General features: G+C 44.3%; 1 protein-coding gene across 1 annotated transcript; it reads right to left on the reverse strand.

The window, feature by feature from the left end:
* Window positions 1–463: 463 nt before the first annotated feature.
* On the reverse strand, window positions 464–13,391 carry CIDEA (cell death inducing DFFA like effector a). The gene is made up of 5 exons (XM_054642869.2): window positions 13,186–13,391; window positions 9,146–9,302; window positions 8,830–8,976; window positions 6,485–6,666; window positions 464–3,401 (listed from the first exon to the last, which is right to left on the reverse strand). The coding sequence occupies exons 1-5, from the start codon at window positions 13,221–13,223 to the stop codon at window positions 3,269–3,271; spliced, it is 657 nt and encodes a 218-aa protein (XP_054498844.1). The 5' UTR covers window positions 13,224–13,391; the 3' UTR covers window positions 464–3,268.
* Window positions 13,392–13,967: the final 576 nt, after the last annotated feature.

Below are 13,967 nucleotides of genomic sequence, written 5' to 3' on the forward strand. Positions count from 1 at the left end.
TTACTTCAGTGAAAATTCCTTTTTTGGTCACCAGAGAGTAGGACTTGGTGCATTGTCAGTAAGTGATGCAAAGCAACAGGCAAAAAGGGTCAGTAAAACAAGGAGGCAGCAAACGTGTTCCACACCTCCTGCACACCCCTGCTCCCAGCCTTGTCTGCAGCAGCAACAGGTGCAGGTTAACTGATTTATGGGAAATAAAACTAAAGCTAAAAATGCCAAGTGGAAAAATCTAGATGCTTCTCCACATTCCTGCAGTAAAAATGGTGTTTTCAGTTTTTCTGTGTCTTGCTAGATAATGTACAGCGCTTGTATATAGTTCTCTAAAAGATGGATAACACCAAAGTTTTTCTGTGTTGCATACAATATACAGCTGAAGTAAAAGCTATTCTTCTTAAGCATGTTGCTAAAAAAAAAAACAAAAAAAACCAACAAACTGGTTCCAACTCACAGAATGACAAAGTCCTCCAGTTTGACTCAAAGCCAAAACTTTATTTCCAGAAAGAAGTTGGTACAGTAGAAAACATCACCTCCAAATACTAAGCCTGTGAAAGATCCAGATTCAGAAGCAATGAAACAATTTTAGACACAACTTCCAGGACACTCCTCCTATTTTGAGAAAATATCAAAGCTGAGCTACTTTAATTCAAAATGCAAACAGCTGAACAGAAGGAATTGCTCCAAGATGGAGACTGCTGCACACAGGAACTTCAGCAGCTCAAGTTTTAAGTGTTTAAGCTGTTAAAGGAGCAGCTGCTTAAAAACACTGCACATTCATAGCAGGTTAGCTTTTCAGATCACTGCTGGATTCCCAGATAGTGCCACTGCAAACTGTGGTGTGTTAGTCCTCTAACAATTGCCTCTGGCAAGAGAAGGCTGGAATTTGGGATCTGCACTGTTCAGACATGCACAAACTTCTGTACTACAGATGTTGAAGAAGCAATTCAAACAAAGCAACAATGAGCTATTCCAGTGGTTTTACCTTCTTTTAATGCTGGTGCTCCCACCACAGGCAACATAAATACTCATAGAAGCATTTAAGAGAATTTGCTTTCAAGAGGTGTGCTTGTTTTAATAGAATAAGTGGTCCTTAAAAGCTGAAAAAATTAATTACTGTGTCCTTGTAAAGTCAGTTAAATGCAATTCCTTGACAGGGAAAGAAAGACTTTGGCCAACTATTAGCATGGCAACAACCATTTATGCGGGCAATGTCAAGAAAAATACAGATAAAACATAAAGAGGTTATATCAAAATGGAAGCTTTCTCATTACTCCCAGAATAGTTTATTGTTTTCTTCTGAAGGACACCTGACAGTGCTGCAAGCTCCAGGCATTTTCTCCTGTGAGAAATTAGGAAAGAACAAGTCCTCCCCTTATCTGGAGCAGTATGCCCTCTGCCTCCTCCAGCAAATGCTCAGAAGTAGATGGGAAACAACAGGGCTTAGGAAAAAAAAATACAAAGTTTTTCTTAGCTGTCTATTTATTTGTAATACCATCACTTAAGAGATGGGCAGAGACCAAACAAAAATTGTATCCATCAGTCCCTTTAGCATGTGGGTTTAGGCTGCCTTTCCTCTCAGCAGTGATCTGAAAGATGCAGCTCCAACTGGCACAGCCACACTCACAGTGGGAAGGAAAAAATAAGCACATGGAAGTGAGATTTGCAGCTAAAAGCAAGAGCAATTTCCTATGTATCAGTGACCTTTTTGAAGTGAACAGACCCAGCTAAGAGGTCAGAATAAATACCACCAACCATGATACTTCATCTTTTGCACCTTTCTGCTTCTCTTTTAGCAGATCAGGTCAGTGCAGTTGGTGCACACAGTTAATGGATTCCTGTCTCAGAGGCATGGCAACAACTGTGGGGTTCATAGTGGTCCTTTCCCTTTCACTCCCACTGATTTCTGTGCCCCCCTTGTTCTCTCTGCACCAGAGCTTCTCTTACTAGGTGGCACCTACTGTCAGGACAGACACATTTCCTGCATCTGATGTCACCTTAAGAGCTTTCAGCCTCCCTAAAGTTCTTCATGTGCAAGCAAACAAAAACCTCAAAAGCTGCACCTGTGAACAACCAAAATTGGGCTTTTTTTCCTTCACCAACATGAGTCTGCATTTTGACAGAAGATGCCCAAGGGTACTTGTTCTCCAATTTTTCACACTGTTGAGGAAAAGCTTACTGAAAGCTGGGCACAGCAACAGTTCAATAAACTGCAGGAAGCATTACTTTGTCCTCTAATACAGCTTGTTTTGGGAGATCATAATCCCACAAATTCTCACTTTAGAGCATACATGTATGTTATGCAAGACTAGACAGCGTCCTGCTGCTCTCCCCCGAACCCAAGGGCAACAAAATATCATCCAGCATCTCTTAAATGTACCTCAAGCCCAAGTTGACACCTAGGGTCATCTTGTAACAGTAAAAACTGCAGAAGTGGTGGTTTAAACCTTGAAAAAAAAAGCTCCAGCCGGTTGTTTATAAGCCATGTTCACAGCAGATTGTTCAATGCTCAGGCAGAACCGGGCATCAGATTCATTAAGAAAATGTATCAGGTTCTTCCACTGTGTGAGCTGTAATAACCCAAACATCCTGAAGATTAAAAATAAAATATAAAGAACTATAATGAAAAGGTTTTATTTGTTTCAAGGGAAGTAAAGCTAAATTTTAACCTTCTGCTTAGTGTTTGCACAATCTCCAATTAGACTTCATGAGAAGACTCAGTCACTGAAGTGCAACTTCAGTCTATCTAGTTCCCTTGTCAGCAGGAGTAAATAGGTACACTTCACCTCAATGTCAGCTTCACACTAATGCCAGCACTGTTAAGGATTAAAACTAACAAATAAACAAGCAAACCCCACAGTCTCCCCCATGCCCTCACCTTACAGCCCAGTCTGTTCAGAATGCAAGTAGATAGTCATGAAAAACAAACAACAAATAACCACACAAAAACTCCAGTGTCCTGATTGGTGCAAAAAATATTCCATTGCTTACAAAGTATTAAAATTTCCAAGTATATTTATTCTTAATTTTGAATTTCTGGAACAAAAATCTGCCCTTTCTCTCCTTTTGCCAGATTAGGCACCCATCTTCTTGCGGTGTTAAGAGCCTGTGAACATCCAACACTTCATGACTAAGGCCTACAAGCACACCCAAACAGGAAAAATGTTAGTTCACATTAGTGCACACCACCCTGCTATAACATTGCAACAATCAGAGCTGGGCAGGAGAATGTCTGTGAGCAAAGGATTCGACATTAGGAGCGCGGCTGTGGTCACTATTCCCGCCTGGATCTCATGCACATTTCTTCTTCATCATATTCACCCATCAACTGCAGCATGTATGTTCCAGTATAGAGCAGAAACTGTCCAGCTATTTGTGCTGCATGGGATAGTAGCTGAAGCACTTTCCTGGAAGAAAAGTAATTTGTTTACAAAAAAAATCACCAGCAAGATTACATTCCCCCTTTCCACCCACAACATTATGATGAGTAAAGTCAATATATTTAAAAACCGCTCTTATTCCTTCTCAGTTCTGAGGAGATGGTCATTTTTGTATCTTCTTTAGAGAAAATACTTGATGGACAGAAAACCATTGGCATACTGGCATGACTAGAAATCACATTCAACAAAGCAGACCGACATCCTGGTAGATGCTTACAGGCTTCTGCAAAGCCATCACTCAAACCATCACAGTACCACAGAAAACAACTTTGATTGTTGTTTGATTTGTTGCCTGGGAGCAGCATTCCTGCAGCATAAATTCACCTTATGTCTCACCTTTGTCATTCACTAATACAACCCTGTATGTATCTGCAAGCCACAGATCAAACCTGATTAGATCTGAAGCTGAACAATCACATTACAGTGGGTACTCAACAGCAAAACAGGTGAAGCAGGAAAATTACTGCTGGCCAAGCTGCAAGAATTCTCAGTTCACAACTACTTTGTTTTCTACAAATTTGATAAAATCAGCATTCAAGTATATAGTGCTGTGTAAGAATCAGTACAAATCCATATGATAACATAAGGTAAGTATCAGAGGTTGGCAATGTAAACTGTGGATCTTCACAGGGGAAGAGATAATATTTGAATGGTCATTTATTCAACTTAGTTGTAACTGCATCTTTCCATTCTGCAAGAAACAGCAGGGACACAAGTACTGAGGGCTACATGTGAGTCTCTTCCCCCAGAAGTTAGGAGGGCACTCAAGTATGATGCTGAGGCATTGGGAAGCAGTACAAAAAAACTGGAACTGTTCCAAAACTGGAAATGGGATCAGTTTCTGAAGATTCAGAAACCAGATCAGTCTCTCTTCTGAAAGAAAAAGAGATTTTCTGAATTCTTGTCTAAGAAAACATGCAGCTGTGAACCCTCTGCTTCTATTCACTTATCCTTTGAGCTTAAGCAGAGAGGGAAAAAATCTTCTTCCTACAAATTAATTTTTAACCCCACTGTCATGAAAGCTTTGCAGTTGAAATCCAATGCCTCAGCACAGCAGAATACCCTGTACTTAGAGCCTGTGAAGCCATTTCAGAACACTGTGCCCTTATTCATGCTTCCCACACGTGCCACTGCAGCCTGTTCTTCCTCCAGCACACAGAAGAGGCCAAGGAGCTTTGCAGTTGCAAGGAAAGCTGCACCTGGTGCTGGGCTCTGAGCAGCTGCAGTGTGTCACTTGCACACAGGAGCAGTTGCCACTTGAGCCACGGAGCAAGTGATTTGTTGAACCCGACATTTGATCCTTCAGTGGGACACTACAGGGAAACACCACCAGGGGAAGTGCACTAATCAGACCTGGCAGGCTTCCAGCCCCTCCCATCTGAACAGCTGCAGCATTTTTCAGTCCTTTCCCTCCACACCCAGCACGTGGGCTCGGGCAGAGGGCATCAGACTTGGTAATCTGGAACTCGTTAGCAGAGGGACCGCACCAGGATCCTGACATCCTCTGTCTCTGATTTCAACAGCAAGTTGAGACAGGCCATGTCACTGTTGTGTTCAAGGGTACCCAAGGTTATGTCTTCTGTCACCCTGCTCTATGCTAGCAGAGTGCCGCCCCACCCTGACAGTGACAATTCCCTTACGGCTCCACTCTGCAACATAGCAGAGCTTCCAGAAGAACTCCACAGCGAGTTCAGCTGCTTGCCAGCACTGCTCCTTTCTCACCAGCTGCCCTGTCTTGGCAGGGAGGCAGGATTGTCACTTCAAACTCTCCTTTAGCAGCACAAGTTCCAGTGCAGATACTCAGTTCCATAGCAGGCAGGCAGAGATCAGAGTTTCTTTTGGCTCGAGAGAGTTTGACAAACATAAGAACTGGAAGAATGCAGCTGTCCAAGGGCAAACCTCTGCTTTGAAGAAACCCTGATGAGATCTGTGTTACAGGTGGGTGTATCATGTAGCTGGATAATCACTCCATCCTGACCAGAGAGGAGTCTTGTCTCCAGCCACACCAGCTGTAGCCTGAAAGATTTAGGACCACCCAAGTCAAGTGGGAGAGATCAGTGAGACTGAAGGACAGAGAAGATCAGCATTACAGTGCTAATCAGAATACCTGCATCAGGAGAGGAAGAACTGCTTAAAGACTGCTTCATCTGAAGGCCACATGTCACTCAGGACAAATCAAAACTTCACAGATGACCTATTCATTCATGATGAATATATGTCACTGATGACATATTCATCAGATCTGGTCCTCAAGTAATAAAATGTAGCACACCGTTGTGTCTCAACCAGAACTCTAAAAGTCAGGTACAGAAACTTGGGGTTGCAGCTTAAACAGCTGTCAAAGCACAGCACCTCTGGGAAGGGGAACTCAGGAGTCTTCCTGAGCCAGGGCAGAACTCAGCTGATCTTGACAAGGCACCAACTTTCAACTCATTGCTGAGAACAGGGAACTGGACAGGTATTATTTTGCCCCTGAATAAGACAGCTTTTCCCAACAGGCAGATCTACCAAACTCACAGCCCACAGCAGATCAGTCCTGCAGGAGAGAGAGGTCCTTGACAGGCTCCCTTAGCAAGCCCAGAGACCACACCAGCTGGCTTAAGAATAGTGATATCAGTCTTACTGCAGATGACAAATCCACATTAGGAGAGCAGAGTGTCATCTCTCTTCCATTTTCCTTTCCCTCCCTGTAGCTCTAGTGGTGAATCTGGCAAGCAGGAACTGCAATGTCTGAGCAAGCTTTAAGACCCCTGACATCAGATCTCAAATTCCTTTCATTTCATCCCCTTGAAGTCTCCTCTTCAAAGAGCTTCTTTCCCCAGACCCCTGCATTCTTCAGACAAACAAGTCAAGGAAATGTGAGGAAATTCTCTCAGCAGAACAAAGAAACCCTACATATACCCTTTCAGTAAATACAATAAATTAGTCAGTAGCTAAGAAATAACAAAAATCCTGATTTTATAAACAGAACCACTGCTCCACAGAACCAATGGTAAACACAGATTTTTACATTAGCACGTACACTTGCCCAGTAGTGGAAACACACTCACCGTAATACACTTTTAGCTCCCATGCATTTGATGTCATATGAGATAGAGTAGATCTCATAGAAGGTTGCCTTGATGTTTAAGCAGCCAATAAAATCCTTAGGGTTCAGCTTGTACAGATCAAAAGTGATGTTAGCTACTCCCATTTTCTTCTTTTTTCTCACAGCCACAACTCCATTCTTTGTCTGGTTTAAAAAGAGAGAGACAGTTTGTACCATGACACAGGAAACTACAGCAAGGCAATTGTTAACAGTGCAGCTCTTCAGAAGTACCTTTGCTTACTCCAGTCTTGGAGCTAGTTCTTGGTCAATTCTAAACTAGAATTAAAAGCATTAGCACACAGAAAAGGAGGTCTGTAGCTCATGTATTATTTTTCAAGTCCTGAATAGGCTTCTGAAGTTTTTCAAACAGACACTAAAACTCTAGAGTGACAGAGCCACTCCTGAATATTTATTTTCTGTAGTAGGGCTTCTTCAGAGTACACTGAAGGCAGAGGTAATACCACTGGACAGTGTTGCTGCCATTTATTTATCCTGATACATTCTGGCTTCTCTCTGAGGCAGCGAGGTTAGGCCACCAGATAACCAGGATGACATCAGGTCCTTGTGCTTAGGAACACAATACTGATGAGTGCTCTAGGAGACACTGACAAAGATGACATCTGTGAAAAGTCAGGGCACTCATTTCAAAACCTGGCTCACAACATCTTTCCTCCCACTAAAAAGAAACACAGGGAGGGAACTATTGCTGATTAGGCCAAGGGTTTAATGAGATTTTAAGAGGAAAAGCAAAGGAGAGAGAGAGCATAGAAAAAGTCATCTTCCACCTTAAATGCACCCTCCTTTATTGAAAGCAGCCCTTGTCTGCTGCAGGGTGTGTGCTTCAAGAAAGGAAAACCAAAAAGAAAATAGCTGAGAGAACCCATATTCACAGAGACATCTAGTGGATACACGGGATCCTCTGCTCAGCACATTCCTCTCAAGGTTACCGAGCTGGCAGCTACCAGGCTGTTTTCTGCAGGCTAAATGAAGCAATGAGGTTGTGTAAGACTGGGCCTTTCTGTACTTGACACCCCAGCCCTCAGACAGTGTCACGATAAGTCAGGCAAAGTTAAACACAGCAGTTCATCATTAGCCAGCAATTTTATGCCTGTTTTACTTTGATAACCTCCAAGCTCCAGCAACAGGGTCCCCTATCAACAACAGCTCTGGACATGTACAAGCAGTTGGTGTGCTTGGAAGCATCTCCCCACACCCCTCCCCGTTAGCACCCAGAATATTTGGAAAAAGCAGGACAGGGCTGGTGCTACACTCCAGGTGACTGGTGAGGCTGTGACAATCGCTCTGTTGTCACTCAGCACATTCTGAAGAGGGGCTGCCTCCAAACTTGCGCTGCTGCAATGCCAGACAGGAGACAGGGGAAAGGGGCAAGGTGGAGTCACACCCTGGCTGCAGCTCCTTTCCTGCCCTTGGAGCTCGTGCCCCAGGTGCAGAGCTTGAAAAACCAGTGAAGTATTTGGGGAAAAAAATGTACAGGCTGCCCACACTGCCACAGGAGACTGGGAAAACAGGGCCACATGATTGAGCTGTATGTGTGCAGGCACAAAAATTGTGTCCCTGCTTCCAGACAGCCCTGCGCCTGGCACAAATAATTCTGATGCCAGCTTTTCAGCAACAACCATCTCATGGAAAAACATTTAGGAGCTTGACTCTAGGTTATTAATGTACAGATTACTATTTCCCCATAAAAGAACTAATTGAATACTGAATTCATATGATTAGAAGGCTAAAGCAAGCCAGTTTAAATAGTTCTTAAAATCTTGAAGCATGCAGACTAACATTAGGTTCTGATGCCAACTTCTGGCTATTTGCAAAATCAAACAAGGCATTTTTCTAACTATCATTAACTATTACTGCCTTCAGATGTCAGAACTTGCTTTATATTACTTTGTTTTGAGCATTTTCACAGTCTAAATCTAATCTTTAAAGACACTGTATATTTTTAACTTCACAGAGTCAAAGCCCTCATTTTCTTCATGTTACAAAAAGGCTCAAGAACGAATATTTCTAAGCTTCTCCAAAAGCAGGGGATTTTCACTGTTAGTCTTTTCAGTTGTAATGTTTTACTTCAATTCCTGATGGATTTTGCCAACAGATCTATGTACAAACAAGGGACAATAAGAAGTAGGAACTTGATTTTTCATCCAGGAAAGCTCAACAAGAAGTTTACACTGTACCTCTTCAGAGGAATTTTTCTTCCTCTTCTCCCCTCTTTCCAACAGTTTTAGCAGCCACAAACATTCCTCCACCCATTTCTACTCAAATGAGAGAGAAGCAGTCAACACTTACTGGTGTCCATTTCTGTCCATTTTCTAGAACCATGAAGTGTGTATTGTCATCCAGGGACTTGAAGAACTCTTCTGTGTCCACAACTGTGCCATCTTCCTCCAAAACCAGAGTAACGATCCCAGCAGTTATAACGAAGGCGTCCAAAGTCTGAAAAAAACCCCAGGAGATTTTAGCATTCTAAAGAATCATTTCATATTGAGACTCGCTTATCTGAAATACTTCCCTAATGGTGTTTTTTTTAGAAGAACAAGAATCTGTGGGCTGTCTTTCTGGGATACTGTATGAGCTTCAGTCAGAGAGGGACGGTTTGCTGTACCTTGCTGAGGAGCTCCTGCAGGCTGCTGGCAACAATTCCCTTCCGGCTGCTGCGGGAGGCGTTGGACACACGGAAAGGGCGCCCTGCAGGCATGAGAGGAGGGAACAGGGTCTGTTTTGTTACTGCTCCTACTGATGCTCCCATGGATATGAAAGATCTAAGACAAATAAAAATTCAACAGAGTTACAAAAACAGTCATGGCAAGTACTGCAAGAAGGAGGAAGACTGTTGACATAATCACATTATACAAGTAATCCACAGATCACATCAACACTCTTGGAGCTTAACTTCAAAATTAAATACTGCACTGCCCTACAGATATATTATCTCTGAACTCTCTCCTGCCTGTGACATTTGGAAAGACTTTTAAAATTAATACAATTTCAAGCAGACACCTCTAGCTCAGCTGACCTCAAGGTCACAATCACGGTGAAGCTGATGGGTTGTAAAACTGAATTTAAAAGGCAGCAGCTCTTACTGCATTCAGTTACTTAGCTCATTCTCTTCATTTACAAGATAAGCACTCAGTCAGATACATAATTAGTTGAAAGCAATCTTGTGTGTTAAGATATGGGTTTGTTTTAGGAAGACTGAACATATTACCCATATTGAAAGCACCCCTTGGCAGAATGCAAGCAGAGCTTTGTGATACAGCTACACCTGACTTTGAAGAGTCAAGGCATTTGTTTGTAAATTATATCTGCAGCCCATAAAACTCCATCTGGTTTTGAAAAACACAAAATAAGAGGCTTGTATGAGAAGGAGTTAAATGCAATCAAAGTTAATATCCAAGTATAGTCTGGGAGCAGGCTGCCAGCAAGACTGGAAGAATTAAATCACTTTTAGAAAGAGATTTGAAATTTTTCTGGGCAATTGCATATTTACCTTTGGTAAACCAAGAACATAACACCAGTAACAATCTACTCCCACACCAATGTACAGATCTGCTCTCATCTACACCTAATGACAATTTTTTCTGCCAAATGATAATTGCTAAGTCAATACTCAGCTTGCCAGAAATGGCATTCTGCCTGACACCTGGGAAGGATTGATTGCTAAGTCTTTTAAAGGGAGGCAATATTTTGTCTCCCACACTCCTGGACTTTACCCTCTGTATGTACCTTTGGCTCCTTCATACTGAGTTGCTCAGGGGTGGGAAAGGGATACATCCCCATTTTGTTCTCCCACATAGGTGCAAAAAGTCAACTTTACGTAGTAAAATCTATTCTCTTTCAATGAGGGCAGAGTAAACTGCCAGCCTTTATCTGCAGCCAGGGAGTAAATACAGGACTTCATAGAACAACACACAATGAGATGGTATAAAGTTACTCGACTTACTCAACAAATGTTGATGTCCATTTTATGCAAATCCACACCAACCATGCAGAATAAATATCTTTTCCACACCTCTTATCTGGTCCATAAGCATATTTTTGGAATGCACAGAATGTCATTTTTGTGCCTGACCAGATTCAGATTTCAGCAAGTCATTTGTTTACCAATCCAATTCTGAACCACTCTTCTGGGCTATTACCTTTCCTCTAAACAATAAGTTTACACCTTCCACAAAAACTCCTTGGCATTATTGGAGCCTTAATTGTTTTTAGAGGAGGAGAACGTTCAGCAGTCTTGTTCCAGCTCATGCTCTTACTTTGTTGCTAGTCCTGGCTATACAGTGGCTCTCACCATTTGGCATTTACACACACAGGGCTGATGGAAACCTCTGTCCTCCCTGTGACAAAGCTGGAGAGGATGAGCAGCCAGCCTGGCTTTCAGGAAACAAGCACTGTTTCATATTAAAGAGCTAATAAGCACTGTTCCTCCTGGAAAAGGGCCAGGGCCAGGGAGGAGGACATGGAGACAGCAGCCCTGACAAGGGCATTGAAACCCCACAGAAGGGAAGGCTGCTAGGGCAGGCCCTGCTTGCCAATCTCTCTGCTGACTAATTAATGGGCCCCCAGTCACCCCACTGCTCGTGGGCAGCTCACATTCTGAATCACTGAGTCTCTCCCTCAGGAAGGAAGGAAGGAAGCCTGCTCATCTACTTTGGGGCTGGTGACATCACAGGGCACCCTGATGGCAAACAGTGCAGCACTGGGCTTTTGAGAGCTTTCATAGTTGATTACACCTCATTGCCTCCCACAAATTAAAAAACTTGTGTGTAGAATAGTAACCTGAGCGATATATGTGTGAGTACTCCAATTTTAATTTTTTTTTTTTGTGAGGACAGTCAATATCAGTCCCATTGAAAAGTTTTCTTTCCCACTGTTAAAGCCAAGCTGTCGTTCACAAAAGACAAAGCAAAAGGGCAACAGCCAAAACACACAGGCTGATAAAGAATGAGAAATGCTAGGGACACAGCCCATGGGCAGGACTTGAGCCAACAGGGTTCATTCACCCCAGCCAACTCTGAGCTGTACTTTGAAGCTCTGAGCAAAGGTTTCTCAAGGAGTCAGGATCAGCCACCCCACACTGCTGCCTAGTTCTATCTAAAGTCAGAGCAAGAAAAACAAACAGATCAATAGATCAGGGCTTACATTATGGCCACCAGACAGTCACTGAACAGGAAAGATCTTAAGTTATTTAACAGTGGTGACATTTCACCTACATATTGATAAAACCTGCCAATATCATCTTTAAACTAAGCCTGCCTATGAAGAAGTGAGTCTGGGCTCCAGGGCAGACTGAGGTTTCAGCTAATGAAAAGACAAAAGGCAGGATGATGAAAAGCAGCAAGATAAACAGAGTGTGAATCCTTCCATTTCCAGGCCTATTGCTGAAAGCTTGTTTTTATTTTGTGTGCCACTCTCTTTCCTAGATCATAGGATTAAACAGACCAGGCTGCATTCAGAGCTCTTAGAAAGATCCATTCTTGCTGTAGCTGTCCTCAAAACATAGACAAACCAATTCCTGATACAGGGAATTCCTCTGTTAGACTTGAGTTACCAAAAATAATTTCCTATCAAAAGCTGATTGAGCTAAGTCATGAAACAAGTGGTGGAAAGGAGCTAAGGTGCAGTTGCTTTTACTAGAAAGTAGAGTGACACATTAAATACAGACAAATCCACTACTGCTTTATTAATCTTTAAAGCCAAAAGGACCAAGTCCTAGCTCTTCTCTAAAGGAAGAAGGAATCCCATATCTGTGGAAAATACAAAAATATTTTATATTTGAAAGATCAAATACCTTCAGACCCTAGAATCTTATCCAGTTTGTTTTGGATAGCTACAATCTTCTAGAGAGGGCTTCACAAGTGCTGCCACAAGCACTCACTCCAGTGTCAAATCTGGTGGGAGAGATGACTTAATTCTTTATGAGGACATGAGGATTAAAAGCCTGCCTTGAACCCTGAACACATATTTCACTCTTTATCTTTGTTTGCAATGTGCCCCATATGTTTATCTAAGAATGTGGTGCAATGGTCTTCAGCCTTGCTCAGAAAAACCAGCATTGCACAACGCGCTCCAGGATACGGCACAGATTGATTTTTAAGTTAGGGTTCACTGGCAACCACAGCAGCACTAACAGCCAGGCAAAACAACAGAAAAACCAAAACAAAATAGAAAAAGGTTGGAAGTTAGTCAGGAGACTTGGGGTTCAAGTCGCAGCGTGGTTCTCCTGCTCAAACACGAACTGTGGAGCCTCCACAAGCGCAGCGGCAGCGGACGGGTGTCCGAGCAGCGCACAGAGCGGTACCGCCCCGGCCGCGGCTGGCTCGGTGACAGCATCACCGGGCTTGTGGTCAGCAGCCTCGGGCACCGAGAGGCCACTACGCCTCAAAGGCAGGTAGGGCTCCTACCTGTGCTTCCCTCAGCAGGGCCTCAGCCGGCGACACCATCCTGACCTGCTTCTCCCACGCAGCGTCCATCGGGGTTAATCCCGCGCCAGCCCCGCCCGCCCTCGCACCGCGCCCCCCGCTCCGCTGCAGCCAACCGAGGGCAGCCGGAGCCCACCGAGGGCCGCCCGGCCCCACCGGCCAGCATGGAGAAGGGCACGGAGAACTGGGCATGGAGAAGGGGCGGGAGCGTGCCCGCACTCACCGCAGCAGCGATCCCACGCAATCCCGTGCCACCTCCATGGCCCGCCCGAACGCGGGGCAGCGCCGGTCACGGCCCTTAAGTGCAGCGGGCGCGGCTCCTCCTCCGGCCCCGGCCCCTCCCTGCCCGCCTTGCCCCGGCCGCACCGGGAGCCGAGCCCCGGGACAGGGGGCACGGCCGGGACAGCGCCTGTCCCGTGCCCCAGGATGCAGCAACAGGTGCCGGGCAGCGCGCTTTGGGAAGGGATGTTTCTTCAGGAAGCGCCTTGTGGTTTACCTGGGAAAGGAGAGGAAAGGTTTTGTTCAGCGTGTGGGGGATGTGCTCTGCAGGTTAGCTGCTTACAGCTCGTGGAACAGGGGAAGCCAATCTCATTTGCGGCCGCCTGGCATTAGGTTAAATCAGCAGATTAAGTGTCTCAGCTGCTGATTTTAGGGCCTGTGAATAAGCTTAGAGCTCGGATTAATGCGTACAGTAGTGGAGTATTTACTGTTACTCCTACGGGCAGGGGAGCAGTGGCTCCTGTTTACTACACAGGAACAAAGGCAGCGTTTTCTATTCACATGGACACAAGTTCTCCACAGTCCTTTTGGGCTCTGGAACCAGGTTCTGTTGCTTACAGCTGTCCAGCAATTGTTGTACAGGAAATATAGAGCCAGGAGCATCAGAACTTGCCTCAGGCAACAGCCTGACCTAGGGCCAGGATCTGCACAGGAAACTTTGCCACTGCTGACTCCAGAAGCCCTTGCCACCAGCACTCAGGTTACCCTAGGGTCAGGAATAATCGA

This window comes from Agelaius phoeniceus, chromosome 1, assembly GCF_051311805.1.
Source record: "Agelaius phoeniceus isolate bAgePho1 chromosome 1, bAgePho1.hap1, whole genome shotgun sequence".
In the NCBI taxonomy this organism is placed as follows: domain Eukaryota; kingdom Metazoa; phylum Chordata; class Aves; order Passeriformes; family Icteridae; genus Agelaius; species Agelaius phoeniceus.